General features: G+C 39.9%; 7 protein-coding genes across 7 annotated transcripts; 3 read left to right on the top strand and 4 right to left on the bottom strand. All coding sequences in view use genetic code 12, as the record gives it.

Annotated features, from left to right (window-relative positions):
• Positions 1–1,265: 1,265 nt before the first annotated feature.
• CPAR2_702060 (uncharacterized protein) lies at positions 1,266–2,462 on the top strand (the record flags this gene model as incomplete). Its single annotated transcript, XM_036811970.1, has 1 exon — positions 1,266–2,462. One exon carries the CDS (start codon positions 1,266–1,268, stop codon positions 2,460–2,462), a length of 1,197 nt encoding a protein of 398 aa, XP_036668354.1.
• Positions 2,463–2,689: 227 nt separating this feature from the next.
• Positions 2,690–3,184, top strand: CPAR2_702050 (uncharacterized protein; the record flags this gene model as incomplete). The annotated part of the gene is made up of 1 exon (XM_036811969.1): positions 2,690–3,184. One exon carries the CDS (start codon positions 2,690–2,692, stop codon positions 3,182–3,184), a length of 495 nt encoding a protein of 164 aa, XP_036668353.1.
• Positions 3,185–4,879: 1,695 nt separating this feature from the next.
• On the bottom strand, positions 4,880–5,986 carry CPAR2_702040 (uncharacterized protein; the record flags this gene model as incomplete). The annotated part of the gene is made up of 1 exon (XM_036811968.1): positions 4,880–5,986. One exon carries the CDS (start codon positions 5,984–5,986, stop codon positions 4,880–4,882), a length of 1,107 nt encoding a protein of 368 aa, XP_036668352.1.
• A 1,164-nt stretch (positions 5,987–7,150) lies between these two features.
• Positions 7,151–10,186, bottom strand: CPAR2_702030 (DNA-dependent ATPase; the record flags this gene model as incomplete). Its single annotated transcript, XM_036811966.1, has 1 exon — positions 7,151–10,186. One exon carries the CDS (start codon positions 10,184–10,186, stop codon positions 7,151–7,153), a length of 3,036 nt encoding a protein of 1,011 aa, XP_036668351.1.
• Positions 10,187–10,391: 205 nt separating this feature from the next.
• On the bottom strand, positions 10,392–12,224 carry CPAR2_702020 (putative ATP-dependent RNA helicase; the record flags this gene model as incomplete). Its single annotated transcript, XM_036811965.1, has 1 exon — positions 10,392–12,224. The coding sequence occupies one exon, from the start codon at positions 12,222–12,224 to the stop codon at positions 10,392–10,394; it is 1,833 nt and encodes a 610-aa protein (XP_036668350.1).
• A 164-nt stretch (positions 12,225–12,388) lies between these two features.
• Positions 12,389–12,661, top strand: CPAR2_702010 (mitochondrial 37S ribosomal protein uS19m; the record flags this gene model as incomplete). Its single annotated transcript, XM_036811964.1, has 1 exon — positions 12,389–12,661. One exon carries the CDS (start codon positions 12,389–12,391, stop codon positions 12,659–12,661), a length of 273 nt encoding a protein of 90 aa, XP_036668349.1.
• Positions 12,662–12,754: 93 nt separating this feature from the next.
• PTC6 (type 2C protein phosphatase) lies at positions 12,755–14,083 on the bottom strand (the record flags this gene model as incomplete). Its single annotated transcript, XM_036811963.1, has 1 exon — positions 12,755–14,083. One exon carries the CDS (start codon positions 14,081–14,083, stop codon positions 12,755–12,757), a length of 1,329 nt encoding a protein of 442 aa, XP_036668348.1.
• Positions 14,084–14,317: the final 234 nt, after the last annotated feature.

The following is a 14,317-nucleotide window of genomic DNA, read 5'->3' as shown; positions in this document are numbered from 1 at the left end:
GGGAAGTAATGAAAGAGTTCTTACTGTAAACTAAGAAATATTGTCAAACATCAGCTGTCGATACTTTTATCAAGACGCACACAAGAAACAGATCCGAAATCAACATCTTAAACAGCTTCAGCTGCCTACTAATTACTTGTTTGCGTGCGCTCAAGAAAGGTATCGCTCCTATGATTTTGGGATAAGTTGATGGATTCAAATGAGCTTGCTGGATCGTCATTGTTTGTGTTTAAGCTTTCAGTGAGAATGTAATTATTTTTTATCACGTTGTTGGAATTTGCGGCAATTTGAGTGCAATTTTTACAAAGTGATCTATGAGGTTACGATACAACCAAGCCAAACGGATGTTGATTTTTAACAAATGCGTAAGCAAAGTGATTGACCTGTCTTCAATACGCCACGTCTCTTAGTTAATTGTGTAACATGTCAAGAGGAACAAAAAAATATTGCGCCTAATCGAAACCTCTTTTTCACAGCTATACGTTTCACTTCAGAGCACAACTATACTACAGACACTTAGGTTTTTTTTTTCCTCGTGGCTGTTATCAGCGAGGTTCAGAGTTACAATGGGCATCTCCACCACCGGCTTAGACTGTTTTAAGCAAAGTTATAGCGCATTACAGAAAAAAGTCTCATAAAATTGGCATTTTTCCAGGAAAAGCGGACACCGACAACGATTTAACGTCAGTGCAGTGGAGCTACAGCTCCTGCACCCAAAAAAAAAGGAAAGAAAATTTTTGGGTGCCCCAAGAAGGCGAATTACGGTCAGAATGTTTTGGGAGTACGGAGTTTATTGGTAATACCATCATGTGATTTGCTACGGGTCCATATCCATTTTCCCAAAAGCTTAGGAGGAGTGACCTGATATTCAACTTCCAAACTACATTCAGTGCTTTACGATGGATGAATAGAGGAGGAAGGATAATCTCATTGAGATTCTAACTTTGTCATCACTGTGTTCATAAGCAGCTTTCATTTACGTGTTTCTTACTAACCGGGAGTAGATTCTCCGTTTTAGGTAATTAACAAACCCGAAATGAGTTTTGGTGATAGAAAAAGCAATTTTAACAGCGAGCCGAGTTTTGATTACATAATACTTTAGCCACAATTTTTCACTTTTGTATACCCAGAACTCATCAAGTATTACAAATCAACTTTCCACCACCATCGACACACGAGTAATATATAAATTCAGCTCATAACAACCAACAGAAGCCAACAAAACAATTTTAACTACCTAATAAACTTAAACTACTTGATTTAGAATGACAAGAGCTGCAATTCAATCATCAAACCTATTCAAGCCAATCAAGGTTGGAAACACATTGATTGAACATAGGATTGCTCATTTACCAACCACTAGAAATAGAGCACATCCTGGTGACCATATTCCAACGGACTTAGAGAAAAAGTATTACACTGATAGAGCCAAAACTGGTGGTTTGTTGGTCACTGAAGCCACAATTGCAACTCCAAAATTGGGTTGGTACCCAAATGTTCCTGGTATTTGGAATGAAAAGCAAGCTTTAGGGTGGAAGGAAATTGTTGATTCAGTTCATGCCGCTGGTGGTAAAATTGCTGTTCAACTATGGGGATTGGGCAGAGTTGCAAGTGGCGCTTTGTTGAAGTCAAAAGGTTATGACTTTGTTGGTGTTAGTGACGTATACGAACATGAAAAGTCAGAAAAAGAAGCTGTCGAGGCTGGCAATCCACTTCGCCCATTAACTGTCGAAGAGATTGAAGAATTGGTTCAGAAGGATTACCCAAATGCTGTCAAATTGGCTCTTGATGTTGCTGGATTTGATTTCGTCGAGTTGCATTTCGCAAATGGATACATTGCCAGTCAATTTTTACACCCAAAGATCAACACCAGAACTGACAAGTACGGAGGTCCAATTGAAAACAGGGCCAGATTCATTTTGGAAGTGTTTGACAACCTCTTCAAAGTGGCAGATGCAAAAAGAATCGGTGTTAGATTTTCCCCAGCAAACGTTTTTCAAGAGCCTGGCATCAATCCATCAAGTAAAGAGGATTACACATACATCCTTAGGGAGTTGCAAAAGAGAGCTGATACCGGTAACGAATTAGCTTTTATTGATTTAGTTGATGGGGTGTACGATGTGGACGATGTGCAATCACCAGCAAATGTCAATTATTTTTACGACTTGTGGAAGGGAGTCATCCTCAAAGGGGGAAACTACACCGAAGATAAAAATGATGGATGGAAAAAAATACTCGAAGATGCAGATGCTAATGATCGTACTTTGGTTGGATTCGGTAGGCATTTCATCGCAAATCCTGACCTCCCAGAAAGAATCAAACATGGCCATGACTTGAATGATTATGACAGATCCACATTTTATACAACTTACAACTATGGATACAATACTTACCCAGAATATGGAGAGACTAGAGAATCCGATCCAGAAGCCAAGATTGTTCCTAAACCATTGGTGCACTAAAGAAGCACCGGTATTTACAGTTTTATAGAACTTTACAATTTCCTTTAAGACTCTTTGCTACCTGTTGGTTGTTTCTTTTTGCTTTTGCGCCCATAAAGCATGTAAATGCATGATGTTGCAGAATGCGAATGCTTTGCTACACAAGTGGGAGGCTTATATATCAATCGACTCTGCTATCGTCATCTTAATAACTCCTGTCAACCATATTACTTTCAAGTCTTTGAAAGATGGGTGCTGTTTGGTCTATACCAGTCGTTATATGGTTAGGGTTGTGTGGCTCAGGCAACGAGGAAGGTCAACACGGATCTGCGAACGAGACAGCTTCCACCTCCTACCTCGGAAGCGGATCAAGCTCAAGCTTAAACAACACTTTACATTTGATCAACTCACCTGCACCCTCTGATACACCAACAGAGGACAATAATTGGCCACTCATAGGAATATTGACGGGACTCGCGGGAGCATTTGCGATTGTTGGGTTGATAGGAGGTTATATTGAGTACAGAGATCGAAAGGAAAAACGAAGGAAGGTATCTCGTGCTCATACCCAATCTCAAAATATGCAAGGCAATTCTTCAAACGAGGATTCCGCCGCAGTTGATAGTTTGCGACCGCCAGAGAAGGCACATTTGAAATTGGAGGACACTGAAACTCTTGTTGGAGAAGAGGACTTTGAATATCATGCACTAAGTGGTGTAGAGTTTGCCGGGACAAAGTATTGAAAAGAGGGAACTGACTGAGGTGGGCTGCTCAAATGTCATGGTGGCTACATGTGGGTCAATGAAAAAATTGTTGAGATTTTAACAGTGTGAACTGGTCAAAATAAGATCGAATTCTGGTAAAACAATCGATTAATGGGACGAGGTATAAATATGAGAGGAAAAGAGATTAGTAAGGAAAATACTGTTGAGAGATCAAGGTAAGATTACTGGAAACTAGCACTAACATTGGTGCAATTACCAAACAAACACTATAACAAACAACTAACTACATACTCAGCAAACCGTTGCAGTTCAGAAGCTGTCCTCTTACCGTGCGAGTCTTATTACGCCCTTTCAAGGTTATGCACGATAAAATTTTCATGTTGCTTACCAATAGGAGTGCTTGTGGCGATGGCAGCCAAAATAGTAACCACTAAAATATTGCAACACTCTTATTTTTGTGTCACATACGTAGACATATGAAAGGGAGGAGAGAAGTTGGCCAAGCAGATTTTGTAGACCTTTCTTACCTTCTTCTTCTTTATCGAGAACATAATGAATCAAGATATAAAACGAGATTCAGGTCCTCATCTACAATCCAAACGATCAAACATTATTATACATTCACAAGAAATAATTGATCCTTGTCAACCCAACTTCCACATTATCATCTTTTATCAACTACAACCACTACAGTAAACAATCATTACTACACAAGATTACCACACACACCTACAAAACCAAAGTGGTCTTGAGTAAGAAAAACACCGTGGGCGTAGGCTTGGATGGTACTTGAAATAGCTGTTCAAGTCGAGGTTGAAGTACATCAGCTGCCCTATTCATAATGTTCCTCCAACCGTCGTACTCAACAAGAGGTACACCACGTGGTTATGGTTGTGGTTGTGGTTGTGACGGTGGTTGTGATGGTGACCACAAAGCGGATTAATTGCCAACGACAATATCATCGGCAATACACCCACTGCAATAAACATCACCTCTACCATATTTCTTTCATAATAATTGATGGGATCGTAGTTTCAACAACACCCACATTCTCTTTACAATATAATCCATCCTTTTTAAATTGGGTCAATTTCATCCACTTATCATCATCATAATCATATTTGCTCAAACACAGTCAGAATCGTTCAAATCGTCGTGTCAATGGCACGAAAACCATCAATCATTTCATCAAGTTCATGAATAATAATGGTGAAATATTGGGACTGCACAAAAAATTTTCATAACCGATTGAGGGAGCTTCGGGTGAAACACAATTCCTGATCCACATTGTAGTGTAATGACCTAGCAATGCTCAGCTTGGCCTCTATGGTTTGTATACTCTGCATTCACTCATTGGTGTGGTGGCCATGAAAATATGTGATTTCGGAATTATTCTTATTGCTTCGTGTGTCATTTAGTCTTTGTAACCGTAATGTCTCGTAACCACACCAAAATGATGAGAGGAGAACACTGCTAAGGTTGCTTGCTATACAAGGAGGGGCGACACAAATTGACTCATTTGGATTTGGAGGATAAATCCAATCCCGAGTTCGCAACTCGCTAAATGTAATGAGCGACTTGCGTTGTGTGGATATCAGATACAATGCTTTTTTATAACAACTACGCTCATTTCAGAAGATAAAATTCAAGAGCTCAATTTTTGATGATTGTTTATTCTACTTCTAAACTATAATCACTCCGCAAGTGATCTCACTAAAACCAAAAGTCAACGATGTTGCTCTCATCGGTGTGCTTCACCGGTGCAAAACCAAGTCTTTTTGTATCGAAATCTTGAGTAAGATAAATTTGTCTAACAAATGGAAGACCGAGGTACTGTTCATTACCAGTCTTGTCCGTGTTTTCAAGTTGACCATGGCACCAACCTGGATTATTGGAAATTTCTGTAAAGATAGCTGAATAAGGCACATCTATGGTAATCTCACCAAGATCCAAAGTCAAGTTCTTGTTTCCGGTCCATATGTTGACACATGGCACATTTCCATTCTTATCGGCACCAACTTCTTCGATAATAGCATCAACAATGTTTTGGTCAAACGCCAATCTTGGGTTACCGGAATCAATACCGATTTGTCTTGTCAATGGAATGACATTTCCATCTCCTGTAGTGACAGATTTACCTTGAAAGAAATAATCGGTGTCATAGAACGCCAACTCTCCTTCATACTTTGCTTTATCAACCCCACCAACAATAAAGGTTCCAGTCTGGCCATCTGGTCCCAAGTACAACGAGAACCCAGCATGGTCCACCAAGCCAGCTCTTTTAGCAGCAACAACGTAGCTAGCATCAGGTTCGGAAGAGTATCTAACACCCAACCAACCCATTTCAAAATCTGTTTTATTGGCAACCTCAAACTCAAATTGTGGAATCTCGTCACCATTGTCAAAGAAAAGATTGTCATGTACTGTGAATCCTGTCACTGATGTTTCCCCACTTCCATAAGTTGAAATGTACTGAATAGTCAGGTTATGGAAGGTGTTTGATTTGTCAGGGTGAAAAACACTACCTGCTGGGCACAGCGCATACCTAAGACATTTTGCTCCAGGTCCAGGAACATTCAACCTCCAGCTACCAGTATCAATCATAACCTTAACAGACTCCTTGCTTGATCCGATATTCAAATCAGTTGTGTATCTCACAGTGGTATCTTCGAAGTCAAGCAGGTCATCTCTCTTGCTAATCTCAGGAACTTGAGTAGCTTGAAGTTGATGAACGAGAAACTTTCCGCTTCTCTTTTCAATTGGAGTAGCAGTGGTGAGAGCAGCTAATAACGCAACCAAGGTTGTTTTGAGTAAGACCATTGTTGATTAATGAATTTAAAAATAATTGATGAGTATAAAAGCAACAAAAGGCTGCTTATTTATACCCCGAACTTCCGTGTTGATTCATAGGAGATATCTCAATGTTCAACAAAATAAACCTTCATGGTATACATTTTGTGGTACTAACATGTAACACTGCGATACCAAAAGCCTATAAAGTCCTACTAGCAATAACTTTGTCGACCGTGTTTACCAGAGTCAAATATCATAACCAGTTGATGATATCTAGAGAGCATTTCGTGGTGGAAAAGAAACAAAGCAATATCTGGATTTTAGTTGCAAAAAAAAAGTAAATAGTCGCAGATATCATAACCATGATGAAATTTTGATGCCGTAGTTACGCGCAAAGTTACACAACAACGCGTGTTTCCGGATCAACAATAGAAACCGAACAACTGGAACAAATTACAGAATTGACAACCAATCACGCTTGGATGCGTGTGGTTAAAAGACACGAGTCGGACAAATGCTTTCCAGTTGAGAACCCACGCCCACGAAAAGCCGGAAGAGGTGGTTATTTCTGATTTCGTTTTGAAAACGGGTGCGAGCAACATGACCGGCCCGTGTGATTTTTCTTGACTGCTTTAAAAAACAGTCTTATCTAATGGCTGACAATGAGACCCCTGAAGGGGAGCCAATCTTGAACTGAGCAATGATCTACATGCTCTTCTTGCAATCATTTCCAATAAGTATGAAATTCCTCTAGGAAGTCTGTTTGGACCAATATGGTTAGTTGTACATATGCATGAGTAGCTCCAAGTTCAATCTTCCCACGATGACCATTACTAATCGTTTTAGTCATCCAAGGTGCTCATAACCAGGAACAGATTTTCGTGTCGTGGTGACATAGAGGGGGCACATTTTGACAATGTAATTCCGAGTCTAATTGTATTGTTTAATCTCTTGTTGTTGAAAATGTTGTGGGTTTGTTATGTTTTGTGTCGTAATGCCAACAGTTGCTACACCACCACAATAACTCATTGCAACATTTTGTCTTTGAGTTTGAGACATAAAGAGTTAGTTAAATGTCAAAAGTCAATGACAACGTGGGTGGGAAGAGGAGAGCAAATAACCATCCCAAAGAAAAGCTACATGGACAAGCAGAGACAAGATGTCATTTGAATAGCTACACAACTTTTCTCTCTACTCTTCAGCTCTTCTTCTCAAACTATCCAAAATTGAGGAAGAATCGCCCTCTCCCACTTTCCTCTTTTTTGCTCCAAAAGTGCCTTTCAATTTACCAGCACTTCCAAACTTTCCAGTCCATGTGGGCGTACCAACTGGTTTCTTCCTCGCCAACTTCCTCGATCTTCGAAGAGCTTCAGTTGCTTGGCTCACATACTTTTCAGCTTCCCGCTCAGCAAATCTAGCTTCTTCATCGTTGTAATTGATAATCTCATCATGCTTCAAAGCACTGTGGACTCCACTTTGTGCAAAGATCCCAGCTATGATTCTACTTTCATCGTTACTACTTTCCGGCTTGTTGTCTTCGCCTTCTTCATATTGACCCAATCGACTAACACCTGTGATCTTTGCCACTTGATTGAAATCATCGTCATTTTCATGTCTTTTCTTTGTCAACGATGCCGATTTCCTCAGCTTCGAGCCTCGGTATTTTTGCTCGCTTCTAGCATGAAACATGTCCCCAGTTTCGGTTCCCTTTTCGTCTTGATCTCCCAAAGTGAATAAATCATGCAAGTCATTGGTTTTGAAAAACCGTCTTTGCTTTGGGTCTTTCAAAATCTTGTTTTGCAAAAAGGTTTTGAAAATTTGTCGATGGTAGATCTTCTCCTCAATAGACCCAGTCGTCATGAGTCTGTATATTGTGATATCCTTCTTCTGACCTAATCTCCAAGCACGTTCTCTGGCTTGTATATCTGTTGATGGGTTCCAATCTGGGTCATATATGATAACTCTATCAGCACCAGTCAAGTTAACCCCCAAACCACCAACTTTTGTGGTGAGCAAAAATACATGAACATTCGGGTCGTTATTGAACTCGTCAACCAAGCTTTGCCTTTGAGAAATTGCAGTGGATCCATCCATTCGTAAATATGTAAAGTATTGTGCTTGGTCATTGAGGCAGGGTAAATTAGAAACAAACTTTTCCAAGATATCAAGCATCTGTCTCGTTTGACAAAACAATAAAGTTTTGTGTCCCTCACTTTGCCATAGCTGCAAAAGATTCTTTAAAACTTGCATTTTTCCCGACTTTTTGGGATCGCCATAGTTTGACTTGTGCATTAATGCATCTCGGTATACCAAATCAGGATGATTGCAAATCTTTCGCAACACATCAACTCCCATTAACACATTACGTTTACCCTTGAGAATAGAGTTCAAGTCTTCACTTTCGAGAAACTTTTCATACAAATCTTGTTGTATTCGAGTGAGCTTGACGAAAAGCACCATTTCGCTTTTTTTGGGTAAATCTTTGGCCACATCATTCTTCAACCGTCTGAGCAAATAGGGTGAGATTAAATCTCGCAATACGACTGCACACTTGTAAGCCGTTTTCACTTGAAGATTATTTGAATTTGCGTACCCACCAACATTGATTGGAATAGAAAATTGTTGCTGAAACACGGGCAATGTCCCCAATCTACCGGGAAAGATAAAATCAAATAACGACCACAACTCGGTTAGGTTGTTCTGTATTGGGGTACCTGATAAAATGATTCGATTGACTGTCTTTATTTGCTTACATGTTAACGAAATATCCAGATCCGGGTTACGGATTTTGTGGCCCTCATCCAAAACACAATACCCCCATTCCTGCGGTAAAATGTACTTGGAATAAATTCGAAGACCCACATAGGTAGTTATTAAGACATGACCTTTCGCAACCACTCGGTCGACAATCTTCTGAGCATTTATTTGAGTTTTGATTCCTTTAAGCGATGATTTTGATGTTTGCGGATCCCAATTCTCCATATACTCTTCCATTTTGGCTTCACTTACTTTTGCATTTTCTCCCATTCCAGATCCAATGCTGTGAAGTATAACACATCTGAGTGGTGGCCACCATCGATGAAACTCGTTAACCCACTGATTCAACACGGTAGCCGGAACAACAATTAATACCGGTTTGCGCAAAAGTCCCGAATAGTGCAAGCCAGCTAAGAAAGATATGATTTGAATGGTTTTACCTAATCCCATTTCGTCTCCAATTATGCCTCCAGTTTTTTGTGAGTACAATTCCCAGAGCCATTGTACACAAGTTTTTTGGTAGTCAAACAATGATGGGTATATATCACCGGGGAGTTTGAACGCGTCATTAAGTTTTGAGTCTGGAATTGTGGGGTGTGGTTTGAACCATTCCTCTTGACAACGGTCAGTGTCCAGTTGTCGTAAGGCGGACCGCTTCTTGACCCAGCTTGCTAATCTCTTTTTATAGTATGTTTCGTTTCCATCATCAACGTTCCGCGCCTCTTCATCTTCCACTGATTCCTCGTCTATCTCTTCACTTTCGTCATCTTCTTCAGCTGCGATTTCCTCCTCCTCTGCGAGTTGAGAGTCGTAGACGTAGTCATCATCCGAGCCTGCATTGCCATCAAAGGTGGTCTCATTCTCATTATAGGTTGTCTCATTGTCATCCCTTAATGATTCAACATCGCCGTCTGATATCTCAATGATACTCCCACTCTCATCTTCCGCTTTCTCTAGTGTCTCAACATCTTGCTCGAATCCTGGCTTTCGCAAAAAGACGTGACTTTGACCCTCGTTACCAATGGCGCCAACCAGTTGAAACGCGTTTTCATTACCAAATGCAGTAATCTTACCTGTTCGAATCAAGTAGTCGCGCTCACTCTCATCGGGAAGCTTTCCCCCGCCACTCTGCTGTTCTTCTTTGCCATCTTTTGATTCTTCAAGAGCTCGCCTGTTTTGTTCTATTCTTGACTTGATATCTTGCATGTCTTGTTGTTTACCAGTAAGCTCATTCTCCTCAAGCCACTGGATCTCCTCCTTGATTTTCTTCTTTTCACTGATTTTTGTACGAGGATGGGATAGTTTTGAATTTAGTTGGTTAATATGCTTCACAGACACGTTAAGACTCTTGATGGCTTTCTCTAATCTCTTTTCATCTTGCTCAATATCTTTGATTAAAAGTAGCTTGTTGGCTTTGTTGGTGATTGTATTTTCCAAATCTGTTTGGTCAAACACTTGAACATCAGTCATGACATATTCTCGGTGTAATCCGTGTTCGTGGTGTGTAGAGAGATACAGATTTCCATAGATGCAATTTTTCTTTTGTAATGCGCCATACTTTTCGATACACAAAAGAAAGAGATATAGCAATGAACATTTGCCAACAGATTGTGAAAGGTGTCTCTACACAAGCAAACAAGGGTACAAAGAGTTACCCACTTATTATCTATACAACTTACATCTTTGCCTGTTCTTGCAAGTCCATCAATGCTTTCAGATAAATCTCTTCATCGTGGTCGGTGATAACATCACTCAACTTCAACTCAAATGGCTCAACCGCTTTATCACCACGCCCAATGTCCTTTGAAAAAGTATTGAACCACTTCTGTTCACCTTTTCCAAACACAAAATTGTACGCATTACCGGGATTTTCTGCTCTGGCAGTACGACCAACTCTATGCACATATTCACGAGACGAATTAGGCAAATCGTAGTTGACGACATCGGTAATTGTTGTCAAATCTATACCTCTAGCAATCAAGTCTGTAGCAATGAGTATGTTTACCTTTTGGTGGGAAAAGTCTTTCAATATGCGAGCTCGTATTGATGTTCGATTATTGGTTGAGTTGATGAAACCAACATTGATCAGAATGGAAAGTGCATCCATAATAAGTTGCAATAGTTTGGCTAATCGTATACATGATTCATTTGATTTGGTGAATATTAGCACGTTGAAAAGTTTATCTTGCGAAACTAGGAATTTGGCGAGTATCAAAGGTTTTAACGAATTTTTGGCCACTCCATACAGAATGATGAATTCCGACAACAATGACGGCACACTGAACATTTCATTAACCAACTGTTGCGTGTCATTAACGATGATGAGTCTTGGTTTGTAAAAGTTTAAAATGGCAAGCTTTCCAGCATCAGTAGTCAATGTTGCAGAAAACACCAATTTTTGTACCTTTAAACTCCATCTTTTTGTTATATCATGTTTCTGTTGTTCCTCAATCTTGCTGGTTAGCACCAGTGACCAGTTTTGAAAAGATTGGTTCAAAAGTCTATCGGCTTCATCAATAACAAGAAACCTCAAGCTCGCTAGGCTGATGGAGTTTAGATTCAAATGCTCAACCAATCTCCCCGGTGTGCTGATAATCACATCAGGAACCAATTTCTTCAACCTTTCACTTTCTTCTTTAATTGAGATATCGTTCTTTAAACCCACGATAGACAAGTTCGTACCTTGTGATAATTGCATCATGGTTGTTTTCACTTGATTAATTAATGGTTTGGTTGGCACAAGAACAATCGCTCTCACGCGCGGAACTACTCTGTTGTGTATTGCTTGAATTATGGGAATGCAATATGCCAACGTTTTACCCGAACCGGTAGACGCATTAACCAAGATGTCACCAAATGCATCGGGTTGCCTTTTGTTAGCCTTGATTTCTGGTATCATCATTTTGAGAACGCTTACTTGCACAGCAAAGGCTTCACTGAAACCAAGTGACGAAATGTTTCTCTGGATCACTTTGTCAAGTTCAAATTCCTGAAAGGGAAGTTTCTCATTGGGAGTCACGTATTGAGGTGTTGTTAGCCAATCTAAATTTTTGGAGTATTGCGATGTCGATGTAAGCTTCTTGTCTCGAGGCAATTGTGGTTGAGGAAGCGGTGCTAGGTCTTGTATATCTACAATCGTCTCCTTTTCGTCGGAATCAGATTCGTAGTGTTGCTCCGCACTAGTTATTGACTGCTTGAACTTATTTAAAACAGATTGATGCTTAGATGGGTACACGGGGTCAATGTTATCTTCCATTTCCACATCCGAATCTCCCTCCACACCATTACTGAATCCTACTTCCTCTGTAGTATCGATGCGGTTTGTGCTGTCTTCATGGTCGATATCATGGTTCTCTTTTCCTTTACTAAGTTCTTTCGTATCATTCTGTTCTCCTAAATTGTCACTTCCTATATCACTTGAGTCCAGATCCTCTTCTCTTTTCCTCTTTCCATTCCAAGCAATGGTGGAAATATCCTCTGCCTCCGGATCATATCGTACTCCAAACATTACCGACTAAACAATGAGCCAAACCAGTGAAGTCTTTTCTTCCTTTTTAGCTGCAAGAATCTCATCTAATCGCTTTCCGGAAAATGAAAAGAAAAAAAAAAATTGTTCATCTTTGTGCTTGACCAAACACCCAACCATTTGTATCCACTCGTCCTTATTACAACATGTACCCATCATTACACGTACTTAGCAGATCAGTTTGGAAAGGGCCTCACATTGTACCACTACCAATAGCGAAAGCTATACAAAACAAATCAAGCATAAGAACAAAAGCTCGTAATTGTACAATAATACCACAATTTGTCGGACTCAAATTTGAAGTACATAATGGGAAAGATTATGTTGAAGTGGAAGTAACAGATGACATGGTAGGTTCAAAGTTGGGTGAATTTGCACCAACAAGAAAGAGATTTATGTATAAATACTCCAAGAATTAGAGCATACGAGGCAGTCAACCGAGGTTTTTACCTTTGTTATTTGTATATAGGATTTTGTCCCCAATATATCTATCAAAATTAAAATCTACTCATTCAACCACTATTACGTCGTGGGTTGTAATCATCTAGTCTTTGTTGTCTCAACTCTCCCGTTCTGTCGATGTTGGGCCAGTTACCCCATCCATTTAACCGCATCACTAATATAGTAGCATTATCGTCACCTCCAACATACTCAACAAAATTAATCACTTCTTTTGCACAATGTTGTGGTGTAGCTTTGACATGACCCTGTCTTTTGTAATGTGTCATTATAATATCAGCAATCTCTTGATCGGTCAATACATTGGTCACACCATCGGTACACAAAATGAGAAAGCACTCGTCACCTCCAAGACCACCAACTGTATATTTTTTTATTTCATCAGTGGTCAACATTTGTGAAATTTCCTTCGAGTCTCCAACAATCAATTGAGTCACCTCCGGTTCAGCAGTTACGCCCATCTCCTTATAACTAACATCGCCAAATGCCCTGGTATTTGCTAGAGCGATAAATCGTTCTTCACCAAAAGAATCTGTCATAAAGAAATTGGCAGCATATCTTCGAAGTCTTTTGCTTTCTAGCGGATTCAGAGGGTGGTGATCCACCGTTAATGCATTAGCTAATCCATTCTTATCAACCAAAATAGCTCTGGTGTCACCCACGTGGGCAATAGTCAACAAAGAAATGGTGTTTCTATTGAAGTAGTAGTTTTCAACCACGGGCAATGACTTCACTGGGTTGTTGTAAATGGTTTGAAAGTATGCCGAGGTGCATGTTGATCCCAGTTCTTGCTCCTTTTGAAAGAATTCATAGTCGGTGTTTAGGAATGAGAGGGGTACCCTAAATGCTATGTCATTCTTTTCGATGTCCTTTTTGAAACTTTTGATAGATAATTTGCTAGCTTGCCACGCTTCAAATGCCTTTTCTCGATGTTTAAACCACCGTTTCCAATACCCACCAACATTTTTGGCATATTTCTTAACTAGATCCTCCCGTGCTTTCTTCTTTTTCACCAAATCATCACTGCATTCAACATTCAAAGCCAAGTTATCAGCAAGATACTTGCAACACTGGTCTCCCCCATGGCCATCGAATATGTTAAAGTTAAACACTTCCTTATCTTTGATTTTTAGCACATTGGCACTATAATTGTCTTCATTGTATGGCCTGTTGACCCTACTGGTATAATGACCCAAATGAGATGGACTTTTGAGTAGTTTCACACGTAGTTTCCCTTCAAGTTTAGGCTTTTCCGTATTTGATGGTATCGAGGAGGATCGGACAACAGGTGTGAAAACCACCGAATCAGATATGTGTCGGCACAATATTAGCGAGGGGTACCTTTTCAGTATACGGCATCCGTAAACAAACGCAATTGACATGTATGTAGATATAAAGAAGGTGTGGGACTGCTTTAGGAGCTCTATGTTGAACGATATGTGCTGAATTTCAGATCTCAATTCCAGATGTCGGCTCCCGGGAAACTTTTGATTTGTGATTTTTGGGTTTTGTGTGATGCTTCAAAAAAAAAATGCCGTTCCCCTCTAAGCGCATAAACAAAACTGCTCAAAAAGAGGAAGTGACAGTCATGAATTAGCTACACTATCTATTACAAG

This window comes from Candida parapsilosis, contig 006110, assembly GCF_000182765.1.
Source record: "Candida parapsilosis strain CDC317 annotated contig 006110".
Lineage (NCBI taxonomy): Eukaryota > Fungi > Ascomycota > Pichiomycetes > Serinales > Debaryomycetaceae > Lodderomyces > Lodderomyces parapsilosis.
This window is presented reverse-complemented; position numbering and strand designations above follow the sequence as displayed.